We start from the raw sequence: 25,422 nt of genomic DNA on the forward strand, positions 1-25,422 counted from the left end.
GTATTATTAACCCGATAAAATCAAAAGCAGCGGTTTCTTAACTGTGTTATTTTGTTGTTTCTCTTTTTAACCTGCTTATTCGTACATAATGAAATGAGGCTGATAATAAGGATTGTTATACCTAACCATTATTTTCACCATATTAAAATTATCCGTGGCACAAAAAAAAACCTTCAGTTACTAGCGTATTTCTAACATTCATATTGCTAAAACACTACAGTACTCATCATGTACTAAGGCTAAAAAAAAATATTGACTATACTAATTAAATAACATTATGTTGGTATTTCGTTCTGGTTAACAGTAATCATCTAGATATCGTTTAGACCAGCGATTTGAGTATGTTTTACACATCGATGTATTTTACATCAATGGTCTAGAGCTAGACTCCAGACTGATGATCGATGGTGCTTCAAGTTATCAAAAAACTAAAAGTCTCTACAAAGTAGGTATTTTCGTTATTCTGTTATCTTTAATCATATTAATTTTTATGCCATAAATAACCTTACAAAACAAATATCTAGACGGCTGTCTGGTTCAGCCCACGCAAATATTTGGGTGATATATTTAGGGCGGTGAAAGCAATTGCGGCTGAAAGGATTACTTTGTCATGCCTGCGCCATCACCCAATAAACTTATGATTCTATTTGTATCCGGTTACAATGAAAATAAAATATGCTTTGATGTCATCTAAGATCCTCTTACCTATATCTACACATTTTGGGAACAAATAAAAACAACAAGAACATACCTACTTAGCGCTAACGAAGAGATTTCAGTATATTTTTGTTAAACTTTTGCTAAGTAGTGAATGCGGACAGCTTCCCTTTCTCATTGTTGGTCATTTTACTTCCCTTTGTAGATTAGAACTTTCTTTTATTCGTCTCGTAGTCACGTAGGATAACAATGGTGCGGTTGGGGTCGCCATTGGTACTTAAAACGTAGACGATGTAGGTTTACCTACTTGGCGTAAATACGAAAGAGTGGTCACTTTGTTAACATTGAATGAGGAGAGATTATAAGGAGAAAAAAGTTACAGAAATTAAAATTGGCATCTTTTAGGCAAACGACAAACGTGTCACATCTTAGGCCATATCATCACTTTCCATCAAGTGTGATTCTGGCCAAGCATGTGCCAAGATAGTCATCGCCATCATCATCAGTATGTGGAGGTCCGCTGTTGGACGTAGGCCTTCTCCTAATGAGCGCCACCACATCCAATCCTTAGCCTTCCTCACCCAGCCACTTACCACCAGCTTTATTTCAACGGTCAATCGTGCAGGAGGGCACTCTACACTACTATTGCTTATACGCGGTGCTACTTTCGGCTCCAAAGGCTTTCTCCCCTACAAGCAATCATGGCCTGCCCACCGTCACTTCAGCTTGCTAACAGTTTGGGTTATGTTAGTGACCTATTATAGTGAATAAACATATTAAAAAGATCAACCAACGAACATTTAACCACCAAATAAAGTAACCGATAAAATAATTGTGTAAGTAGAGTACTACTGTTATCGCTGAAACAACGATCTCTATAACCGACCGGTCAAGGCGAGGTGCTAGGCTAGGCTCATAAGTAAAGTAAATAGGGTTGACACACAATATTATGTAGAAGCTTGAAAAACTTTTACTTTGCTGTCTCATGACAGTTCCTCAGTTACTTTTACAAAAAATTTAACCCCTGTCGTATCCTGAAAATGAATTAATAGCTGAAAGGGACAACATGTAACCAACAAATAAAGTAACCGATAAAGCAATTATGTAAGTAGAGTAAGTAGGTACAATAGGCTTTATTGCTGAAACAACGATCTCTATAACCGTCCGGTCAAGGCGAGGGGCTAGGCTTGGCTCATAAGTGAGTAGGGTTGACGCAGATACTTAATAATTAATTTGTAGAAGCTTGAGTAACTTTTACTTATCTCACGATGATTCCTCGGTAACTTTTACTAAGTAACATTTAGAACTCCTGTTATATCCTAATGATTGGTCAGTGTCCACAGAGACGATTATTATTTATTCATTTATAATTTAGTAGTTGATGCATGTAACTCTGGGATACTGACTGAAGTCAGGAGATCCGGGCGGCCGGCTTCGCTTTGTTCAGAGTTACCTACGTTATTATTTTGGAAACTAATCATTATTTTTAAACAAACCTAACATTTGAATTTTTTATTAAAACCATTACCGTAACACCATTAGTTATACATTTTGTTGTTTTTTTATATAGTTTATTCTCGCACGAATTAACTTAAAAATTTGGCCTAAAATAGAGGTATATTTCAAGGGTCATAACTTTCAAAATAGAGCATATTTATAACACCTTTTCTAAAAAGTGTAAAGTATACGCACATTTTGGAAAACTCTAATGCATGCAGATCTTTTCACTGCGTTTTCCTTCACAGTTAAAGCAAATGTTATTTAATTGTTTAAAATGCGCAATATCTTCGAGGCGCTTGCTGAGGTTCGAACCCTGGACCTAATAATAATAGTTTTAAGATATACTAATCCATATTCGCAATAAAGATGATTGAATTGAATTGATTGAATTGAGATTAAGAGGCTGTGAGAAGGAGAATATGTTAGGAAAGATGAAGGTTGACAATGTTTCGTGTAGACCGTGGTAATGGCTCCTAACAAACCCTTGTAAAACAGGGAACATGCTAGGAAAGAATGAGGAGTAATAAACTTGAATGTTACGAGCAGACCCTGGTAATGGCACCTAAGCCAGGGTGTAAGCTAATCGCAGCTCAGTGGTCACTAACCGAGTCGTTTGGGGTTATGAAACGCGGCGCCGGCATCGATCCGTGACGTCAGCAGGTACACCCAGCTAAGGGCAGTGATTCATGACTGGGTTTTGGTCACGCGAACTCTGTATGAAAAGTTTCAGGTGCTTTTGTTGTGGTTACATTACTAAAAAGTCGTATACTTTTCGATGAACGTTTTAATTTTCGATTTATATAGGTACGAATTTTAGTACATAAACACCAAGTACTTATACGAGCCTAGCTTAGAAACTCAGACAAAGTTTTTTTTTTGAAAAAAACAGCAATGCCGATTTTCTTAAAAGTATAAAGTCAAGGACAAAACTCGTACACGTACTGTACTAAATAAAATAAAAGATTGTCTTACATGACTTTTGGCGGCGACAAGACCTTGAAGCCTCCGATAACCGATCGAAGTTTATTAAGCTGTCAAATTAGTATGCCCCTGAATAAAAATAGAGCTGCAACTCGCAATTTTTTTTTTGTTCAGAATGCCCCCTCTAGTGCGTAGCTTGGTCATTGAAAGGTTCATATTTCAATTTCCTTTCTGTGAAGCTATTCCTCCACCATCCAGTTATTTATCGTTCATTTTTCTTCGTAGGTGGATCTTTGTATTGAACCGGGCCAATCCCTGGGACTGATGATACGCGGAGGCCTGGAATACAACCTGGGAATCTACATCACAGGGGTGGATAAGGACTCAGTAGCAGATCGAGCAGGACTTATGGTATGTTGATACTGCTTATTCAATTTCATTTAGCGTTTAAACTATCGTGAGTTATATCCACTATAAATATATATCCTACTGCTGGACTCACATAGTCGGAGTAAGCCTGACTAGTTCCAAATCTCTAGATCCTTTTTCCCGTTCGGATCCTTTTTCAAAGAGCCTCGCAGAGGAAGGAGACTGCGAGACGCACAGGCTGCGATGACCTTGCGGCACGCGAGTCCTTCAGTGGTCCAGCCGTAAGATATTTACTCGTATATTTCAAAATTACATAATTTGTTAATAATTGAAATTGACGGTTATGGCTCCTTTCAATAACGTACCTACATGCAGAAGATTCTTTCGTATAGTAACAGATATCTACATGCAATTAATAGATTGAATCATTGAATCTTATCTTCAAGCAATTGTGGTCAGTTTTATGGACTAAAAAAATGCGTAATTGCATAGTTCTGATTTTTTTTTACTTTTTCTAATAGGTTCGATAAAAAAATTGACCACGAAAGTTTTTAAAACGTTAAAAATATTGCTATTCATATCCAAGAATTGATATAGAATAGAGATATGATATTGCTTTAGAAAATAGATTATATAAAGATTTTAAAGTAGGCACTTACTCGTAAAAATGCAACTCTTCATAACCTCGATGCGGTCTAAAGTTATCTAAAAGCTTTACTAGGAAGTTTTCTTGTTCTGAACAAAGTACAAAATTGGTTTATCTTCAAAATTTCGGGAATGTAAACCTTTGAAAAACTTTTGAAGCGTCGCGTCGCAGCCTTGAAGTGATTTATTGCGAGGTAAAGTAGTTCATCAGTAATTTTAAACTTTTTTAAAAAATTTAGTGACGTTTTGTCTCATTTGTTTACGATTAACGATTAGGTAAAAAGAAAATTACATACCTACCTACCATCAAGAACATAAGATATGATAACCTCAATAAGAAATAATGAACCACATCACCAAAAGTTAGAACTAGTTATATTAAGGCTTGCTTATTAGTTTCCTTCATCCCTCATCTGAAACTAGGTCAGTGAGACAGTAAAGGTCATTGAAGACTTCGATAGCTGCAAAATAAGCTGAATTTTCCTTTTATTTCTGCCAGGCGTGTCAATGACGCGATTTATGGCAGTGAGAATATTTATTACTTTTTAATAATATTTTCACCACCATTACACAACGGTTCAATTTAGTTACTAATATTTTGTAAAAACGGCCTAACTCATGTAATGCAATGCCTCAGTATAATTTCTAACTTGACATACGATCATTCAGTATGGACGGGCACACATCTTGATCATCTGCATACTAGCAGATAATCTTAGGAAACTTACACAGGGTGTTGCGTCTGCGATCATTGTAAATAATTATAATGTGAGATAGATCTCTACACACGCAAAAACCATATTATCTGAATTATTCGCCTTTGAATGACTGAGGCACGCAGAACTCTCACTTCTAAATTGTTGGTAGTGTGATCGACAGTTAAATAATATAAACAAAGGAAAATAAAAAAATCATAAAATGTACAATACTTGCCTAGTTTCCTTCGTATGTATTCCGTTAGTAGTAGATATATTCCTTCGTATGTATTATCCATATATGTCAGGAAAAAGGTGTGAGTGAAGATTTTATCGAGTTCGGATTTCAGATTCGCCCCCTGCTGGCTGGCCGGGCACGTTTGGAATTTATCTTTGCTTTCAGTTATTTCGACTTCTCAAACATATTTTGTTTAAATTTTTAGTTAGCAGCATCCAAATTATGCGTCATTTATCTTAAAACTAAGTTTTACTCCTGACTTCATCTGCGATTTATAACTCATTGCACTCTACATAATTTCTAATCTATAGTGAAATATTCTTTATTAGTTCGGGTGATTACCTCCTGTAAACAAACCTACCTCTTTTAAAATTTTACTTCTTTGTCATATAAGTAAAGGTGGCAGAAGTGAGATTAATGCATGAAGAGTATGCATAAAATGGAGTTCCGCATGCTAGTTTCTATTAACTTTGAAGGTCATTATTTCTTAAAAACGATAGTTTTTATTCAAAAACTGCCATACGTTACGGCAAATCAACTCGACGACGCGATGGACCTTTTAACCAAATTTTTTGACCCTTACTTTTCATGTTCAGGAGGTAGATAGATACCTATTATCTTCTATGATCTATATTCTTTTTTGTTAGGTGGGTGATCAAATCCTGGAAGTGAACGGGCAATCGTTTGTCGACGTGACGCACGATGAAGCGGTCGCGCAGCTCAAGTACCACAAGAGGATGTCACTCCTCGTGAGGGACGTTGGGAAGGTGCCCCATGCGTGTACGGCGTATGGAGAACGTGATGCAGTACCTAAGTAAGAATACGACTTATAATCAACTAGCTGATGCACACGATTTCGACCGAGTGGATATTTACATTTTCAAAAACCCCGTGGACACTCCTTGATTTTCCAGGATAAAAATAGCATTAGTAGTAAATGTATCTTTTATTCGCTTGATAAATGCCAAAAAGAAATTCAGAGACCGACACGGTTGCTAAACTCATTTCTAAAATTCTTTTACAGCAAGAGCTTATTTTGTGGAGTATTTTAGAGCGTATATTGGGTATGAATAGGTCCCTCAAAATTGCAGTTATTATCACCCTTTGTAATATAATGGCTGTAATTGTAACATACTGTTGTCCTTTATCGAAGTTTCTTGAAAGATTTCATGGGTTATCCCTATGGAGTGTAATAAACAGTTTTATTACACGTTTTAGGAAATTTGGGGGTAACCGTAAAATTCCGGATGCTGTAAATCTCCTGAAATGTATTTAAGGGTATCCGACGATTTTCAAAAAATTGGCCTTCATAAAATTTATTACGGTTCACACAATCTACATTCTGCTGGACTTTTTTACGACTCGTACATGAGAGACGGAATCAGGCGATATCAGGAACCCAAAGTAATCTCCTGCCTTCCCTTTTTTTTCGAAAAAGATCTATAGACATATGCCTTTAAATTATATATTTTATCATATTTTTATTGGATAGTAGCGACCCACCCCGGCTTCGAACGAGTGTAATTTCTGAAAAAATGTGAAGTGTAAATATCAGCCTTTTCGACTTGTCCGGTGGATTATCCAAAAAAAAAAACTTTCATAAACAGGTTGTCCTGACAAATAACGAACACAGCAAAAAATCAGCCAAATAGTTCAAGCCATCCTAAACTAACATAACTTTTATACGTGCAGCAGTTGATTATTTTTTGGTTTCATAAGATAATATTATGGTACAATTTTTCAATGTCTGTTTAGTTTTTCAATTGTTCACCGTGGCTGTCTGACCCTCAGTAATCGTTACACTTAACAATTTGATATTCGTATCTCTCAGGTTGTAATCTCTAGTTGTAGCCCTGTTAATTTAAATTGCCTCTTGTGATAGAAGATATTTTACAACAAATAAGTAAATAATGTGCATCGCTCATTGACCTCTACATATCAACTGTTAGAAAATACTTTTATACTCCTATAAATAAATAATAATATTTACTACAGTCGTTTGCGGGGAATATATTTTATGGCTCGAGCGCGTACACGACGTTTATAATCGGGTTAGGTCGTTGCCTTTGAGGTTTTGATGTTTCTACTTCCTACTCGGTCTCGTACAAGCGGAATCACTTTGCATAATATATAATATTGGACGCAAAGTTTGCAATACAATGACAACCACTTGTTATTTTTACAAACGCAAACTTGATATTAAAAATTCTTTATTAAAGAGGTTAACTTTTGAACCTACTAACCTATTTTATTTGTTGTTTCATATGATACTATAATAATGCACCATCAAGTGTACTTCAGTTGGTACTTGGAACTATCATGACTTATGCGATAATTAATTTGGAACCACTTCATAAACTACTATATCTTTTACCAAATAAAACGCTTAATGGTTTGACATATTCATTCATAGAATTTTATCTCCATAGGATAAGCGGTTGGGGGAAAAGAAGAGGTGCGGCAGCGACGGCCGTGGAGCAGAAAGCTAAGTCGTTGCTGCCGCAAAGCGATATTCCAGCGCTCGCCTACTACATGGAGGAATATGTGTCGAGGCGGCTAACTCCTGACGCCTTCCTCACCGTGCTGCGAGATCTACTAGACACACAACAAAAAGTAACTATAATTTGATAGCAATACATTTCTATATACCAAATAACAATCAGAAACTAACGCAATTGATAAGCTCAAACCCGGGTGGTTATTATAAGTCCGAACTTCTGAGTTGAGATAACCTAGTTAAAACTTATTTATCGTAAACATAACATAGGCCTAAGAAAAGATTTTCAGCACCCGAGCAAAGCCCGAGCGAGTCAATCAGGTGATTTAACAAAATGGAACTTATAAATCTCATAATAAAATATTATATATTTTGTAAGTCGCGTCACACAACTTGCCAAAAAATACGTACATAAATAACAATATGGTAACTTAGGATTCCAACTCCTCAATTCTAATGATGGTGTCAACATATTAAGCTGTGAGATCGTGTGATTATGAACTTGAGGATTTTCAATAATAAGTGAAATAAAGCTGTTTAACTTTTAAGATTGTATGCTATGAAATAACCATTTGGCACACTTTGTACCTACGTTTCTGAAAAGAGCATATTATATATCTGTATGTAGAGTAAAACAATTTTGTGTACGTATAAATAACATTATTCAAAACTCGGAGGTAAAACTTTTAGGTACAATTACTCTTCCTATACGAGAAACGAACCTTTGCGGTGTGGTACCAACCACCCGCTAGCATTCTCACAGTTCACGAACCCTAATGGATAAATAAATAGCATTTATAACTCATTTCCACCTGTAAATAAAACTGTTATAAAACGGGAACGGTTAAATGAAGCGTGTAATTATTTTTTCGCGAATACAAAAATGTTTATGGTGCCAAATCACCGTAATTGAGGGTAAATTGGGCGTTTGTAATTCATAAATGAGAATGATGTAATTCCGAGGCATTTGAATACGGTATTAGCATATTATACCGAGACTTTTCTGGGTAGAGTATTCTTGTTGCTGCTTTCTTTAGTTCTCTTTTCAAACTATAAAATAAAACGTGACAGATTTATCTCTCTCACAGATAGGTAACATTCCTAGCTTCATGTCAGAGACATCATGGAGCTAGAAGTCAGTTTAGCTTATTCATGTCTCGTTTTAACTCAGTCTTTTCTCTGAGCTCTTTAGATCTCAGCCTGACCTCGCATCCTATAGATTCGTCACTTAGATCTGTGAAACTATTACAAGATCAAATGTATTAATTTTATTTCTGTATAATTTGACTGATATTTTGTGTTATAACTAGAGGATATGACTGAAATTATGTACTGTACGTATGTTTGAAGTAAAATTTATGTTCACTGATTTGGAAGTTATAAGATTCGGACGGACGGACGGACAGAGGAATAAATGAAAATTGGGCTAAGTAGACTCGAAACCTCACAAGCTCATCGAAAGTTAGTAGGCGCAAACGGCTCAATAATATTATTAACATGAAAAAAATTAAACAGCTAGCATACCACTGATATAGGTATTTTGGTTGGGTGTACGAGGTAATTCAATACGAAAAATGACGAAAAGTGGTTTCTTGCATCCTCATACATAATTGAAACGCTATGATAACTTGAAATCGATAGTACCACAAGTTGGCAATGCTTTTCGGTGTTTTCGATTCTCATAATATAAAATCTTAACGTACGTTTACGCTTTCAAGTAAATTAATAATGTGTAATACAGAGAGGTATTTTGAAATGAAATATAGTACAGATGCCTCGAGGCCCGTACCCCCGCTTGGCCATTCCGACCAAATGGAGAAGACCTGCACTACTACTGAAATATAGTATTACCCTGTTTAAATTGTTGATGCTTGTTCGCAGTATTCGCTGCTAACGGAAATCCGGGAGTTCATGCTTCCGGAGGACCGGCCGCGCTTCGACGAGCTCGTGTATCGCCGCCCTGAAGATGGGGCGGAGCATCATATAAAGGTACGAGTATGTTATTACTGTATATTTAGTATAGGTGGACAGACTACATCGCAAGGAGCCGCTGGATTCAGGTGGCGCAAGACCGTGGCATGTGAAAGTCCCTATAACACTATACTATTACTTCTACTATACTATACTATACACTATATGCCCAGCAATGGACATCTATCACACTAATATTATAAAGGAGAAAGTTTGTATGTGTGTGTGTGTGTGTGTGTGTGTGTGTGTGTGTGTGTGTGTGTGTGTGTGTGTGTATGTTTGTTACTCCTTCACGCAAAAACTACTGGACGGATTTGGCTGGGAATGTAGGTAGATAATATCCTGGTTTAGCACATAGGCTACTTTTTATCCCGGAAAATCAAAGAGTTCCCACGGGATTTCGAAAAACCTAAATCCACGCGGGCGAAGTCGTGGGCATCGGCTAGTCGATTGATAATGATGATATTATTATTTCTAGTAGTTCACCCCAACTAAGGCGGAGATCTAAAGAACGTACCTACTTCAGCTTCGCTCAGACTTACGACAGAATTAAAACGAAACAGATTTATAACTCTAACATTGCTCGTTTAAACTCTGTCTTAAATCTAGAGAACTTAAACTTTAAAGTCAAAGTAAGTTTTCTAGATCTAAATAAGACCTCGCGTCCTATAAATTCGTCGCGTAGGTCTGTGAAACTATTACAAGAAAAAAGTGTATTCGTTTTAATGCCATTTCATTTTTGACTGATATTTTGTGGTTAAACTAGAGGATATGACACAAATTACATTAGATAGAAATAATTATGTTCAGTAATTTAGAAGTTTTAAGGCATGAATATGAATATTTATGAATTCACCCAAGCAAACTCAAAGACCTCTTCGCTCGGGGCAAACGGGCTCATTGATTTGTACAAAAAAGATGCTACCTAGGTACAGTACCAACAGTTGCCCGACCCTGGTATGAACCAGTCCATGCAATGCACGGTGTAAAAATTATTAATATTATCCTTTACAGTACTTTGTAATCGGATTAGAGTACATATAATTAGTTTTAAGTAAATTTTACCCAGTCGCTGCATTACAATTTTGCAAGTTCTTTAAAATCGTAAATTATGATAAAAATAAATTTCCATTGTAAGCAGCTGCGCCAAGTATTGTTAAGTACATGACGTATTATAGTCTGTTTGGTAACTACTTTTTATCTTAAAAAGTCTTAAACATAGTTTCTAATTTGCATACATTACCATAAAGAATTTAATTAGACCTTCGTAAAGCCAAATCTTATCTACCTGCTGCCCGCGGCTCTAATTATAACTGTGGACTCATAGAAATTTACATAAATGCAGCTGAGATTTTCTGCACCTTTTATTTTCCCACATTCAGCACCTAGCTATTGTGATAAATCTTGCACGTAGCAAAATCAACACACTTTAATTAAACGCAAGAACCGCAACGCTGGTAAAATTCCTCTCATATTTTTTTAACATCACCCACTCAGAAAATGTCTTACTCCTTGGAGCAGAAAATGGGAAGTCTAATATTGTTATTAGACTCTCAGAAAATGCTTTGTTTCTTTGTGCGGTAAAGGTTTTATTATAGGCCTGATCTTAACTCTATATTAACACCGATTAAGTTTTAAATTATTCTGTGTTAAACTTAAGTAGCGCATATTAATTTTTTGCGCGATATAATTTATGCATCATAACTTATCACGTTTTTCCATTGCAGCGTCTCTAGAAACTACAGATTACAATAATTGATATTACGAACGGAAAAAGGCATCAACACAATTTCTCGATGATTTGATCCAGAAATGATTTCGTGCTTTTACAATTTTTTAATTTTAGCGAAATTGATTCTTAATTTAATTAATCTCCGGTATGTATGAGTATGAAAGTGGTTTTATAGTATAGTTGTATAGTAATAGATTGTAATTAAGATGTCGCATAAGAGTTTCGATGATCAGTACTTACCTAGTTAGATAAATCATAAGGCAGATTTATGTCAGACATAAAGAAGTCTGACGAGGTAGTGTTATGCCTAGTGTGAGCAAAGTCAAAGAAAGTAATATGCTCTTTAGATCTCAGTCTAAGGCTGCCTTTCCAGCAGTGTGCTTGAATGTTTTCTTATCTTAGAAAATGTTTCAAGGACTTTTTTTGATAACTAAGCGATCCTGTCGATAGATCGCTAGATATTATTCTTACATAATATTATCTAGCTTACATTCCTGGTAAAAAGGTAGCCTTAGAATGGTACGAGTAAATACAAGTTAATTAGACACGTCACACTTCAATATATACTTCATAAACGTTTCACTATAAAATACACAAAGGTTTTCGCACACTGCCACAAAACCGCACGACGCAATCGAGCTGCTAGAGATACAAAAAGCGTGAGATCAGAGCCTAGTTATTAGTAATGAAAATTTGAATAACTGTTGTACAGGAGTAGCCGTTCATTTGTAGAAATCCATAATGTTCTTGAAGCAACAACAAGCTTCATTTGCTACAATTCAGCAACAGACAAATCTGTATGGTACAATGTGCAGCATGCGATATACAACACTCGCCCTTCTACTGCTAAAAGCTAAACATACAGAAAAAACAAGCAACTTGACTCTACGATTGCATCTACGAGTGTCTACATCTCCTGAAAATGGTGTATTTTATAAGATTTGTGAAGTGGTGTGTAGTTGATGGTGGTGTGTATTGGTTGCTTGCTTTTCCTACATGTTTTTCAGTGGAAAGGCGGGGCGGTCTATATCGCATATTGCACGTAGCATACAGATTTGTCCGTTTTGGTGGATTACAGCGAATAAAACTTCTTGTTTCTTTTGAATGACGGCATTTAGCAAAGGCGGTTCATGTGGCTCGTGCCTCGCTATGTGTACCTTACAATGGCTTTAAGGCTAAGCACACACAGTTATTGGCTTTGCCTTGTTGTAGCGCGGCGAGCGACACATGCTGCCTTCCACCACCATGCACGAGCTCCACGACCCGGTGAGTGGTACACATTGATTGGTTGTTTGTGTTCCGGTGTTGCATGCCGATGTCGTGACGCAATACGATGCAATGCACATTTGCACATTATATCTATCCATTATTAACATAAGCATTTCTAACACGAATATTTAGTTTTAAAATTTAGGTCGCGTCCAAACCATTACTTTCCGTTGTTTTCGTTCTGAAATGAAAGTGTCAAGCATAAATTTTCGTCAGTGTGAACGGAATTTTCGCCGAACTTGAGGTAACCCGACACTGCAAAGTTTCACCCCGCGATTTTTCCCGCAAAATTACACAAGGAAAATGCGTGAGGTCGCACGCACTCGTGAAGAAAATACGCGCGGACGGTTTCATACAATTTCCATGTCACAGGATTCTGCGAAAAAATCGTGCGGTGAAATTTCGCAGTGCCACTTTATCCTAGGGTAAGCCCGTATTGCGTAAGTTCGCCGTATGAATTTTTACCCCGAATCCTGTGATTACGGAAATTGTATCAAGCCACACGCACTTGCGAAAAATTACGGGCCATACAAGGGCTTCATACAATTTCCATATTGTGACACAGAATTCTGCGGGAAAAATCGTGCGTTGCAATTTTGCAATGCGGGCTTACTCGATCAAATTAGCGTAGCTATATTCCATACTAACTGGTTATACACAGGTTGTAAGAAATAAACAAAGAATTGCAATTCGTGATTTTAATATAAAATAGCGTAGTTAATGCGCTTTTGCAGAAAACGCGCAAGGAAAGCAGAATAATATTTTGATGACGGTAATTTCAAGATATAAATGAATACAATGTTATTGCATCGTATCGTGTTAGTACTGGTTTATTGTTTCAGCATTAATATGTTAGATGTTTCAATTATGTTGCTTATGAAGCATATTTGATGTTATCTCAGCGTTGATGCAAAGCTTTAGTGAATCGACGATAGATCGTTTGGATCGAGTGTGTACTGTGTAGAACTTTATTGATGTTATTAGTAGGTATTATCGCATAGCATTACATTTATCAGGTCAAGAAAAAAGAGTTCTTAATTTAAAATTTAAAGTCTTCAAACTGAAGATATATATCTATTTGGCAAGTTTTAAACTTCTGTTAACAATTAATATTAATGAAATTGTATTTTTTTTATAAAATTATTCTATTATTTACTTATCATCGTATCAAAATTCTCAAAATTTATCACGTATTGTTAAAGTACCTAAAAGCAGGTTTAGGCAATTTTAAATCGGGCATCGTTTGTATAAGTATAATTTTTTAAAACTCATTGTGCATCAGCAATCTGCTATAATACAATTTTCAGATTTTATTTTTCAGCAAGAAAACCAACGTGAATAAGCATGATTTAAAAATTATTATAAACGTAATTGACTTTAATTATTATTATTGAATGAACGATAGTAATTATTATTATTGTAAAGCTGTGATAAACGATTTGCAATGTAAAGGGATTTACCTAATGAATTCGCAATGCACTGATGACTGGGTTTCAGGATAATGTATGTATTAAGGCAACAATCTATGAATGCAAAGAAAATTTAATGTTTAGAGTAAAATTAAATACTCTATATAAAAAGGATGAGGTAGAGATTGTTGTTGTAGGAGGTGCCTGCGGAAGTGCCTCTCGTGGTCGACCACCGCTCGCCTTCCGAAGACTCCGGCTTGGGTCTTCCGCCCCACGACCAAGCTTTCAGGTGACTGAAAACAGAATATTTCAGTTCAAGACAAAAGTTTTGCAGGAAAATGGACTATCGATTAATCGATACTGTTCACCTCACATCACTCAAAAATCGACTGATCATCTGGTGCTATAATGTGTTATTATCTGATTATACTTAGCGCCAAAACTATCCATACTATCTATAATTTTAATGATAGTGTTTTAATTACAATTCAAGAAAATTTCTAAGTAATTTTAAATACATATCAAAAATTGCAGATGCATTCAAAAATTCCCCTGGGTATCGCGCCCGGAGCGCCATCGACCAACTAGGTCAGAGGAAACGAAGTAACAGGGGTCCAAATATGTATTTAAAATTATTTAAAAATTATCCATACTATCGCCCCCAAATTCTAGATAGTCTTGTCGATGGTGGTATTTTACACAATACAATCCATTAGTTTCCATTTTAAAGCTACAAAACTCGCTAACGATAGTATAGAAAGCTTTGGGCCGATGGTACAGATAATATTGGTGCTAAGTGTGAAATCAATTCTATCAGCAGTACAATCGATTTTATGAGTGATTTGAGATTGTATATACTGTCCATTGTTGCGGTAGACGATCGATTTTCCGCTAAGTTGATGACTTGAGAAAAACAGCCATGTTGACAGATAATTCGATTTCCAACAGTTGTTTGAGCTGCACTTAAGCTTAGGAATAGAGGACCTTGTGAACGCACTTGGTCGTGATTTAAGATTGGGAGTAAGTAGGGACTAAGTGTCTGAGAAAGTGGGATAAGTCCTCGGCAAACATTTCCTCTTATCCGCACTTTTTGAATAAAAATACTGTCTTTATTTAAAACGGCTTGGCTTACTTCTCGTGTAAGACGCTTATTGGCTGTAGGCCAGTTCTTCTACTTACGTTCAACATGCGAATAGATTGTTTTATAGCTACGTTAAGGTCCACGTTTATTGTCACTGGAAGCTTTATAAGGTTATCCTGCATCCGTAAGAGTTTGTTTGTATTAACTGCCCGTAAATTCGTTATTCAATCGGCGATAAAATTTTACAATACGACCTCTATTACTTTTTCACTGCTCGAGTTTGAACATTAATAACGAAGCTGTTAAAAAAGTTTAACACTTTTTAAATTTCAATCAAACGTTTTTCATTAAAAAATAAAGAAAAAGTAATTCGTAATTTAGAACACTGAATCGCAGAAAATAATCTACAGGCTTTGTACGTATTTTATATGGATGTAATTAATTTTAAAGGTGCGAACAGACTATTGCATCGTGGTGTATCACAAGTTCACAACGCAACGCTCTCCAGCGTAACGTAATCAAGCAATCGGAGCGACCCCAAAGCGCTTTATATAAAATGGATGACTCATTTTGCCTTTTGTAGTATCACGATATGCCTCGACAATTTAGTTAGTAGTAGAAACATAGATGTAAGGTGTATGACAGTATTGTATGGGGCAGGAGCGGCCGGCCTTGGCGCGCCGGGGAGCCGCCACCGCCGGATGACGAGTTGGAGCCCCCGCCCGAGGTGATTTTGCCAGAATTACCTTCTACACTTAGGCTGAAATCTATAAAGTGCACTTTGATTTTCCTCAGAATCAAGACAGTTAAAACAAGATACATTTATGTGGAGCCATAAACCTGTTTCGTTTTAACTCATTTGTCTGAGCAGAGTCAAAACAGCAATATAGAACTCGGCCTTAAGCCCTCAGATGCAATGCGTGATGATAGTGATGTAATGGCAGCAGCAAGACAAGACGCCATATTATTACAGAAGGCGAGTTGGGCCGCTAAGGTGTGGCGAGCATTTTTGCGTACATAGTACCTACTGCGTCCACTTTAGTCTGGACGTGCCTCTAGTCGACGCAGTTTCATATAAAATGTATACCTAGCAGGTGGCTTTCGTATTGCAATGTGGCCCGACCCGGCCCGCCTGGTGTACGGTATCCTCCGACGACATCAAACGAGTCGCAGAGTACCACTGGATTCAGACGGCGCAAGACCGTGGCGTCCCTACAAGAGACATTTCCACAAGTGGACATCTATCGGTTGATAAAGACCATGATAATAAATAACTTCAAACAAAATTGTCGTACAATCTTGCAGGAAGACTTCCATGGTTCGAGGCTGAAGCTCAAGACGCGCACGACGTGCACGCCACTTCTCACGTGACAATACTAAATACTATGAAAATATATGGCGGCGTCTGACCTGGGGGGCCCGAAATCAGCCTTACATTTTCCTAGTGTTTAGTTATGTCGCGTCAGCCACGGCGCGTCCGTCGCGCACATCTGTCGCTTCGGCCGCAACCCACGGAACGCCACCTTAAGAGCTGCTGACGCAATCAGTATGACGTCCTGTCGTACCGCTGCCTGCAATCGCGTTACCCCGCATATTATTCTGAGAAGGGCTTTAACATTCCTTGTCACGTTCACTTCTCTATGCCTTGTGTCTAGTCTCCTGGGTGTCACTTGCAACTCACGACACCACCACATTTTCCTTAGACTCTTGATACGCTTGACGCTCAAATTAGAAAAGCTCTTACGTAAGTAAATGAAAGCGGGATCGCATTGCAAACGCTCCGCCAAAGGCGGCTCTTGCATATTTTTTTTTTTACATCCATTTACAGTAATTGGAGCTATTCGCACACGAACATTTTCTCATATCTGTACAGTACTATTACTAAGTACTGGAATTAAAGACGAGTGGCATTTCGGCTCTACCACCAATTTTCTGTAATTCACGTTTCTTTGCATGAGTCTACACTCTACAACGGCTAGATGTAGTACTTCACTATACTTATTATAATGGCCGTTATTTCCATTTGCATAGAGACTAAAAAGGGGTAAATCTGGCAAAATTTATATAACGATTATTCATATATTGGCACTGTTGAACAACATCCAGAATGGACAATAGCGGCCAATCTCGATTACTTCTTTTCTCTTCTTCGCCTCCCACTTAGAAATATAGAACAAGCTGTCTTTCAATAGTATTTATTGCTAAGGAGTAAGTAATTCCTAAATTTTATATAAGTATATCTAGAAAGAACAATAATATAATATAGTATAATAATACATGTATAAATAATAATACAATCATGTTCATGGCAAAAAATAATTCTATTATTGGCATAGGCATATCATATTCTTTCTTACTAATCTTTTTACATTACGTAACACATACTAATACAATTAAAATTGCATTGTCAGCGAATCTGTACAAATTCTTACTTGCATATTCAATTCATCGTGCAACGGCTCGTTGGTCTAGGGGTATGATTCTCGCTTCGGGTGCGAGAGGTCCCGGGTTCAAATCCCGGACGAGCCCAATAACCTTTTTTGTGTGAAAACTGTTAAAACTTTTAGATTTGCGATTTATTTCTTTTAATAAATAGCAAAAGTATATTTTTATTCAATTTAAATGATGACCTAAATAGATACTTATAAAAAACTATTTGTGTAGGGCTCCAAAGATTCAATCTTAGATATTTTACGTTTGTTACTCCTTTCAGTAGATACCAAGTTACCTGCTATTTACGTTAACAAACTTGATCTTTCAATCTTGGAAATAAATTATTCTGTAAACTTGTCTCAATTTTTTTTAAATCACAATGAAACTTCAGGTTCGTAATATAAGCCACGCTAGCTTAAAACTAAACTGATTTTCTTATGTAAGCAATAAAATCTTGAGCATAACCTGGGCTTAGTATTCTAATAGATACTCGTAAAACTATTATGCATACTACTTATTTTAAGGAATCCGTTCGTTGTCGCACAATGTGATTTAAGGTACCCACCCAATACGGTATACTAATTATATTTTATTGTCTGCCCTAATTAAGCATTATAACTTCGCTGCTACCACTATTTATGTGTTACTTTAGGATAAATAATTTTATAATGAGACGAGTCGCTGAAAATATTGGGTAACCCTACCATACACCCACTAGTTGGCATGTGGCATGGTGGCTAATTCTAAAGTCTATGTCTAATTGTAGATCTTTTTGAATGATCTTATGATTAATAAATCTTGAATTACTGAGGAAATAGCAATACATTTAGACCTGTTATTTTAGTTTAGTTAAGAAGTTGTGTAGGTACAGCAGAATTAGCCTCATTGCTTCGTAGCAAACAGCATAAACTGCTCCGAACAGCTACGATTTTAAGAGAAGTGTACTCGTAGCGCGTAGCGCCATATATAAACGTATTCAATGTACAACGTCAAGTTAATGTTTGTTGACACGTTCTCGAAACCTGTCTACAAAATTTATTTACCTGTCTATTTTCATGAATTTTATTACTTCACAAAAAATACTTTCTATGCTATTCTACAAAGATGCTATCGAATACAATATATTTTACCTAAAGAAGACTGCTACATTTAGCAATTTACCACCAATAACTTGGCGGGAATCAGAGCCACGTGCGAAATATAGGATATTTTAATAAAATACGCATATCCAGTTTAGCATAGATAGTACCTATATATACAAAGCTTTATGCCTATTCCACGCGTGCTCATGTTCAATAACGGTGCGTGCCTTCCATCTGGATAAGAGCCCAATTCATCCCTCATTCTTCAACATCCTTTTGAAGACGCCTGTATAATAAGAACAGAATGCTATCAAAAGCCTTCTTAAACTTGTTTTTGAGACTCATATAGGCTCAATTAAGCTCAGAGATTAGGTAAGGGTAGATTTATTTGATGTTTGTCGTCCCTCTTTAATCTAACACGTTGAGGACGTGTTTTTAAAAGAGGATGACAAAGGTCAAACAATTTGTATCCTTTGTGAATATCTTGCAAAGGTCGGGTGTAAGCAGCATAATATTGTTTAATTGACTTTAAAAGCAATCCTGAAGATTTTCATTCTAACATTTTTCCAGTAAACCATCCGGTTATTACGGGTATGGAGAGAAAAATTACCATTTATGAATTTCTATGGAGCCCTATTTCTTCTCTTCTTATAGAGTAGGTATTAGGTAATACAAGAAATAGAGTATTTTAACTCATTTTATTAGTGAATAGCTTATGTTTGTGACTTTGTCCGCGTGGACTACACAGCCCCTTTTTTACGACCCTAGGTGTTGAATTTCAAGAAAAATCTTTCTTAGCGGATGTCTACGTCATAATAGCTATCTGCATGCCAAATAACAGCTCAATCCGTCAAATAGTTTGAGCTGTGCGTTGATACATTAGTCATTAGTCATTATACATTAGTTAGTCAGTCAACTTTTTCTTTTATATTATACATAAAATTTAGATAGGAGTATATTTTGGAGTACGGTTCGCAACCCTAATGGGGAAAATACCTAAAATCCCACGGCGTTCCACGCATCGCCTGGTGGCTGGGGTAACGGGGCCAAACGGTAAGTAGCAAAACAGATAATCGGAATTATTTTAGGATAGTATTACGAGTAAATCAATACAATTCGTTAGTCAAAGAGTCAAAGAACTCAGAGGGGTAACAAAATTCTTACCACAAGCCTTATTATATACCATTAAAATAAGCGGGGTTACTCCCTCATTTAAGGTTTAACGAACCTTCAAGGAAACGTCTGCTAAAGCGCCCTAGTCGCCCATTTAATTTCTACTCAGCCACAGGAATTTGCAATATTATTTTTTATCATCACCATGAAATGCTTTGAAACTGTACTAGTTGTTGCCGGTTTGAAAAAGTTTACTTGTGTTTGAAATAGTTATCGAAAATATAGTTTAAATACCATCGAAATATTATATCTAATTCAATGTTGATAGTTAGGCAAAAAAAACACGTAAATTTTATTAACCCTGATCAACCTTCGTTCGAAGCATCGATGGTTCGAAGTCAACGAACTTGGCTCACACGCCTTTTATTCCTTACTCAAGTTCTACTTAAATATAAGATAACGAATAGTAATTATAATAATATTACAGACAGTTTTTTTTAAATCTAGATACTCATTGTAACATACCTAATATAAGTTTTTTTTTAAACAATATTAGCGATGTTAAATGACTAATATTCCCCTTTCCTCTCCAACTAAGCGTCAGGCTAGGAGTAGGTACGACAATAGTGCAACGGGCGGGGTTTGAACCGTCGACCTTTCGGTTTTCAGTCCACTCCTTTACCGGTTGAGCTATTGAGGCTCGGATGCATGTATGTAATGTCCATTTTTGTAAGAACACTTTCCAAACAGATGTTTTTTTGCGCAATTTTTTTACGATTTTTTTTCGGTCTTCTACATCATACGATGCTTGTTAAAATAACAAGTAGGTATTATTCGAGTCGTTAAAAAAAATGTTATTCAACCGCGACTACCTAGTACCATGTTATGATATGCTCCTCAAGCCTCCCCAACAGTATGTTCAAGCAATAATAATTTTTGCCATTACTGTGTACCTACGTATAATTGCTTTTTAGCTCTGGGGATTGCTATAAGCAAGGTAGTTCCATTCAAACTTTACGCCCTGGTAGTATTAAAACTTTTAATAGTCAAAGAACAGCGAGTCGTATTTCGCGACGTAAACCTTGATATTACTAAGATATTATGCGGGCTTACCAACCGCCTCCTTTATTCAAGGGTTGGTCGGAAAATGAATGAAGAAAGGCCGTGTTATACTACTATAAACGATCAAATATTTTATTACACAGATGATGGTTTCATTGTCTATCTAAGATTTAATTGCAGCTTCAAAATTTTTATACAAAATCGTTTGCGAGCGTCAAGTTCGATTTTCAGCTGGAAACGTTTAGCTTTGTGTAAATCGGAGGTGTTGCCTCGACCTCTAACTCGTCTCTGCCTCACTACCTCAATCAGCCATGAGGCAAATTTGGTCCCTCCAATTTAGTTCGTTATTTGCCACGTTCAATAATGCCGCACTTTCTGCAGCCTTAGTTCAAAAGGTTAAGTCGAGCCCGTTTAGCCTGAGGCTGCTCAGATGGATTCAAAGCTCTTGGGAATGATCCTTTCACATAAAGCTGGGGGGTACATATGAAAAACCGTAACTACCTGATTTCAGTAAGATGCTGCGAAGCACAGAAATAAGTGTACGTAGGTACCTACCTATAATGGTAGATTACGGTCGTAAATACGAAAGTTCCGTTCCCTAGCTAGACTATTTGACAAACTAAACTAGTAGAAAGTTTTCATATAGGCTATGAAGGTATCCAGTAATGGTTTCCGTAGCACTATTGCAGGAAATGGGAAAATCAAAACGGCCATAGTGCGAATTGTACCATTTTTATTCACTATTCAACTGTGAAGAGGAATGAAATGTGCGCGGGAAATAAGGGTGCGCCAAAGTTCGCGTCATATGTAGGGGTAGCGATGGCAAAGTCGGTACTCAGTTTACGAGACGCCGGTCGGCCGGTCGGACGCCATGTCGCGACGACGGCGGCGCGTCGCCTTTCGCGACTATATACCCTTGGACATTCATGCCATGGCTAAGGTATTAATCACTGTCAACTCTCCCTATTTACCCAATAAGTTCTCCCGAATATTGTTCACGGCCCCTGAAGAAAATAATTAGCAATACTCGCTTCCGCAATAGGAATTGTGTGAGTTCTTATTGTTGTTTTAAAGTTGATTGCGTCGGCACTTGTTAGGTATACCACAAGTGTGTCATCGTGATTGCACTTTTGCATTATGTCATTCAGCTTCAGCGTTGCAATATAAAATTGTTTTAAAATGAATAAACTCCTTAATAAAATGCCTACACTTAACTCACTAAAAAATAAAATAAGTTTAAGTAAAAATTTCTTTGCAAAGTTTTGGTGACTATCGGGAATTTTAATTTATGGTTACATGTATTATTAAAGTTCGTGATTGGTATGGTGTATATTATTTCGTAATTATTCGTAGTTGCAGTGAAAAACATAAGAGTTTATAATAAAATTATGTTACTCCGGATATCATCATCATTACGCATTACTGGCTCACTACTGAGTACGGGTCTTTTTTTCAGAATGAAAAGGATTTATTGCTCCATACTCTAGATATAATTAGTATAGAATAACATTTAAAATTAATTGTAATAGTTATGAACTAGCTTTTGTTCATCCAAGACAAGATTTTTTGGCTCTTTTATGAAAAAACGTTATCGTTGTTTGATAAGCGAACAGTAAAAAATTCAGTAGATTTTCTGTGAGTGTGTGTAATGGAGAAAGTTTCAGATGTAAAATATAATTAAACAGACACATAAAAAGTTGTCAGACGCCTGACCAATGTAGAGCTGCAAAGTTCAGTTAGTAAATTAACCCGAAACATTTTTATGGGCTTTGGAAGCGTTGTTTTATTACGGTAATAATACGGTTATATACCATTACTGCATATACGGATATTTTTATCGCTAAATTATTACATATTTGATAGGTATATAATATATGTACTGTGAAATTTTTAAGTCTACATCAATCTATGTATACTTACTTATAAAAATACTTGTCTTGAGTCCTGACTGACCATATATCACCGCGCAACTTCTTTTTACAGTAGATTCCTTTTATGACATAGGCTGGGTGCCTATGTCATAAAATGAATCTATGAACATGATCAAATCAAATGAACAAATGGATTTCGGAAATTCCACCTCTAAGCAGGTTAATAGGGGATAAAAGTTTGTATGAAAGTCTATCTTTTATTCAAGTTATATCCATAAAACTATTAATTAGTTATTTGGGTTTTGGTTATTAATTTAAAAAAACATGTGTTTCATTATTTTTGGAAATTCTGGGCCCAAGGAGGTTATAAGGGATGATTTTTATGAAAGTCAGTCATATTTCAAGTGAAGTTTCAGTCATATCCATGAAAATAGGTACATATTTTGATTTTTTTTTAGGGGTGGGATTTTCAAACCACATCTATAAACTGATTTTGCAATTAGTTCTCTCTATAAAGTAGAGTAAGAAAATATTTTCAAAAATTCCACCAAAAACAACTTTTGACCGCTTTAATTATTTTGAATTAGGTAAATCATAAATTATGTAACGGATTTAAAATCCGGCTAATTGATAACATTCTTTGACAAAAATAATTGAATTAAAAGTTTGATCTCCCTTGAAGCTCCAGAGGTCCGCTATAACTACCTTAGTTAAACCAACTATGAAATGGTAAAATAAGTTACTTCTAGGTACCTACTGCAATGCAACTTTCTTTTTGAAACATTTTTTGCATGTAAATAATAAAAATAAAAAAGAACAGAAGGATATAATCTAATACAATAACATATTAATACAATATTTATAGTCACAGAATATGTAGCAGTAGTATTAGATGTATGCCATACATAATAAGAAATTACTTGGTCGGTGAAGAAAAGAATACGGGATAGGGACATTATCCTGTTATTTTTTTGGAAGTAACTATTCGTATTGTAACTGGAAAAATCTAACCTTAAACAAATTTTTCGGTGTGATTGGGCTTTTCAAATGGGTAATGTGACCTTTTAATTTTTCTTACGGAAAGCGATCGATATCATAATAAATACCAATTTCTGTTAAATGATTGTTCCTATAGATACTTATATAATGGCACTTGGCAGCGTCGTAGACTATTGCTAAACCTTTCTTATTCTGAAAGTAGACCCGTGCCCAGTAGTGAGCCGGCAATGGGTTGATGATAATGGTGATGATGATGATTGAAATAATCAATATAATTTTATACTAACATCTACGACACTAAAATGACTCCCATATTATAAATGCGAAAGTATGTTGTGTTGTTTGTTGGTTTGTTCTTCAATCAAGCCTCAACAGACAATTGATGGACGCGATTTTTGCATGAATGTACCGTACCTTTTTTAATACCTGAAGAGTGACAAAATCCTATTCCGGAAAATCTAAGAGTTCCCACAGATTTTTAACAAACTTTTATCCATACAGAACACAGAATAAGTAGCGGGCATAATCTATGTAGTACAATTTTAAACTAACATCTACGACAATAGAATTCAATATAAATCTGCATTTGAGTGGCTTTCAAACATCGGACACGCTCAAGTCCACTTCCATTCATGTTAGTGTGAATAGTATGTTTGAATGGAACCAATGCTGCCGCTGATTATGCACGGCTTGGCCTCGAGGCGGGGTGGGATGGGAAGTCGTTTTTAGACTTAGTGATTATCTTACATCTTTCTTTCTTTATTAGGGTTCCGTACCTCAAAAGGAAAAACGGAACCCTTATAGGATCACTTTGTTGTCTGTCTGTCTGTCCGTCCGTCGTGTCTGTCAAGAAAACCTATAGTGTACTTCCCGTTGACCTAGAATCATGAAATTTGGTAGGTAGGTAGGTCTTATAACACAAATACAGGAATAAATCTGAAAACCGTGAATTTGTGGTTACATCATTAAAAAAAATTAAAATGTGTTTCAATTTTCAAAGTAAGATAACTATACCAAATGGGGTATCATATGAAAGGGTTTTACTTGTACATTCTCAAACCAGATTTTTATTAATTTTTATGCATTATAGTTTTTGATTTATCGTGCCAAATGGCGAAAAAAAAAAAAAATAACCGAGTACGGAACTCTCGGTGCGTGAGCCTAACTCACACTTCGCCGGTTTTTTTTGCAGTTGAAAATATAATCGACGAAACCTATTTATGTAAATTGTGACGAATTTGATTGATTTATGTTTACCGCTGAGACAACTTTACCGAACCTTTTTACTTTAAGAATAAAAACTTGGGAAGATATTTGCTTTTACGGTGTAACGATCCAATAAGAACAGACTATTTTTAGCCCTTATATTATGGGATATATACCCCTATACATATAAAATGGAAGCCTGTGAAATAACGTGTAAAAGTTTGTGTGGAACAACTTCCTTCAATAAAATTATCGACAGGTAGTAAGTAGGTATATTATGTTACAGAAACTTTTCCTTTCTATAGGTATCTACTAAACGCTCGATCGTGCCAAAGAGTGGGAACAATTCAAATGTAACGGCTGACGGCTCGTTTCCATACCTTAAATCTAAAAATTACCTACTTACAATATGTTTCTTCTTAAATTATACTCCAGTCAAACACTTCAATGTTTTATTGGAGCAGGTCCAGGCCAAATAAATTGTTCCTATATTAATGATGATGATAAATCAGCAGTAATCTTGGCTTATTCCTTTTATCCGCCCTAGGGTGTATACTCGGGAACGTGTGACAGTCTGTCCACCCCGGACGGTGAATTTGTAACGTGTCCGAGTATCACCTAGGGTGGCTGTTTTGGGGTGGATAGCCGGAATAAGCAGTTATCACTAAATAG

At 36.2% G+C, this 25,422-nt stretch overlaps 1 protein-coding gene and 1 non-coding gene across 11 annotated transcripts in view; both read left to right on the forward strand.

Annotated features, from left to right (window-relative positions):
• LOC123880914 (whirlin) overlaps positions 1-25,422 on the forward strand; it is a 122,361-nt gene that overhangs the window by 40,340 nt on the left and 56,599 nt on the right. For 7 of the 10 annotated variants that reach the window (XM_045929323.1, XM_045929337.1, XM_045929348.1 and 4 more), the window contains exons 8-14: positions 3,364-3,489; positions 5,673-5,839; positions 7,455-7,638; positions 9,404-9,511; positions 12,438-12,491; positions 14,101-14,192; positions 15,645-15,711. In XM_045929323.1, coding sequence (XP_045785279.1) covers positions 3,364-3,489; positions 5,673-5,839; positions 7,455-7,638; positions 9,404-9,511; positions 12,438-12,491; positions 14,101-14,192; positions 15,645-15,711 — 798 coding nt within the window. The remainder of the gene's footprint in view (positions 1-3,363; positions 3,490-5,672; positions 5,840-7,454; positions 7,639-9,403; positions 9,512-12,437; positions 12,492-14,100; positions 14,193-15,644; positions 15,712-25,422) is intronic. The other 3 variants (XM_045929366.1, XM_045929375.1, XM_045929356.1) reach the window with 2 other exon arrangements.
• Trnap-cgg lies at positions 17,442-17,513 on the forward strand. Its single transcript has one exon. It is a non-coding gene; the product is annotated as a tRNA-Pro (tRNA).

Source organism: Maniola jurtina, chromosome 1 (assembly GCF_905333055.1).
Source record: "Maniola jurtina chromosome 1, ilManJurt1.1, whole genome shotgun sequence".
In the NCBI taxonomy this organism is placed as follows: Eukaryota; Metazoa; Arthropoda; class Insecta; order Lepidoptera; family Nymphalidae; genus Maniola; species Maniola jurtina.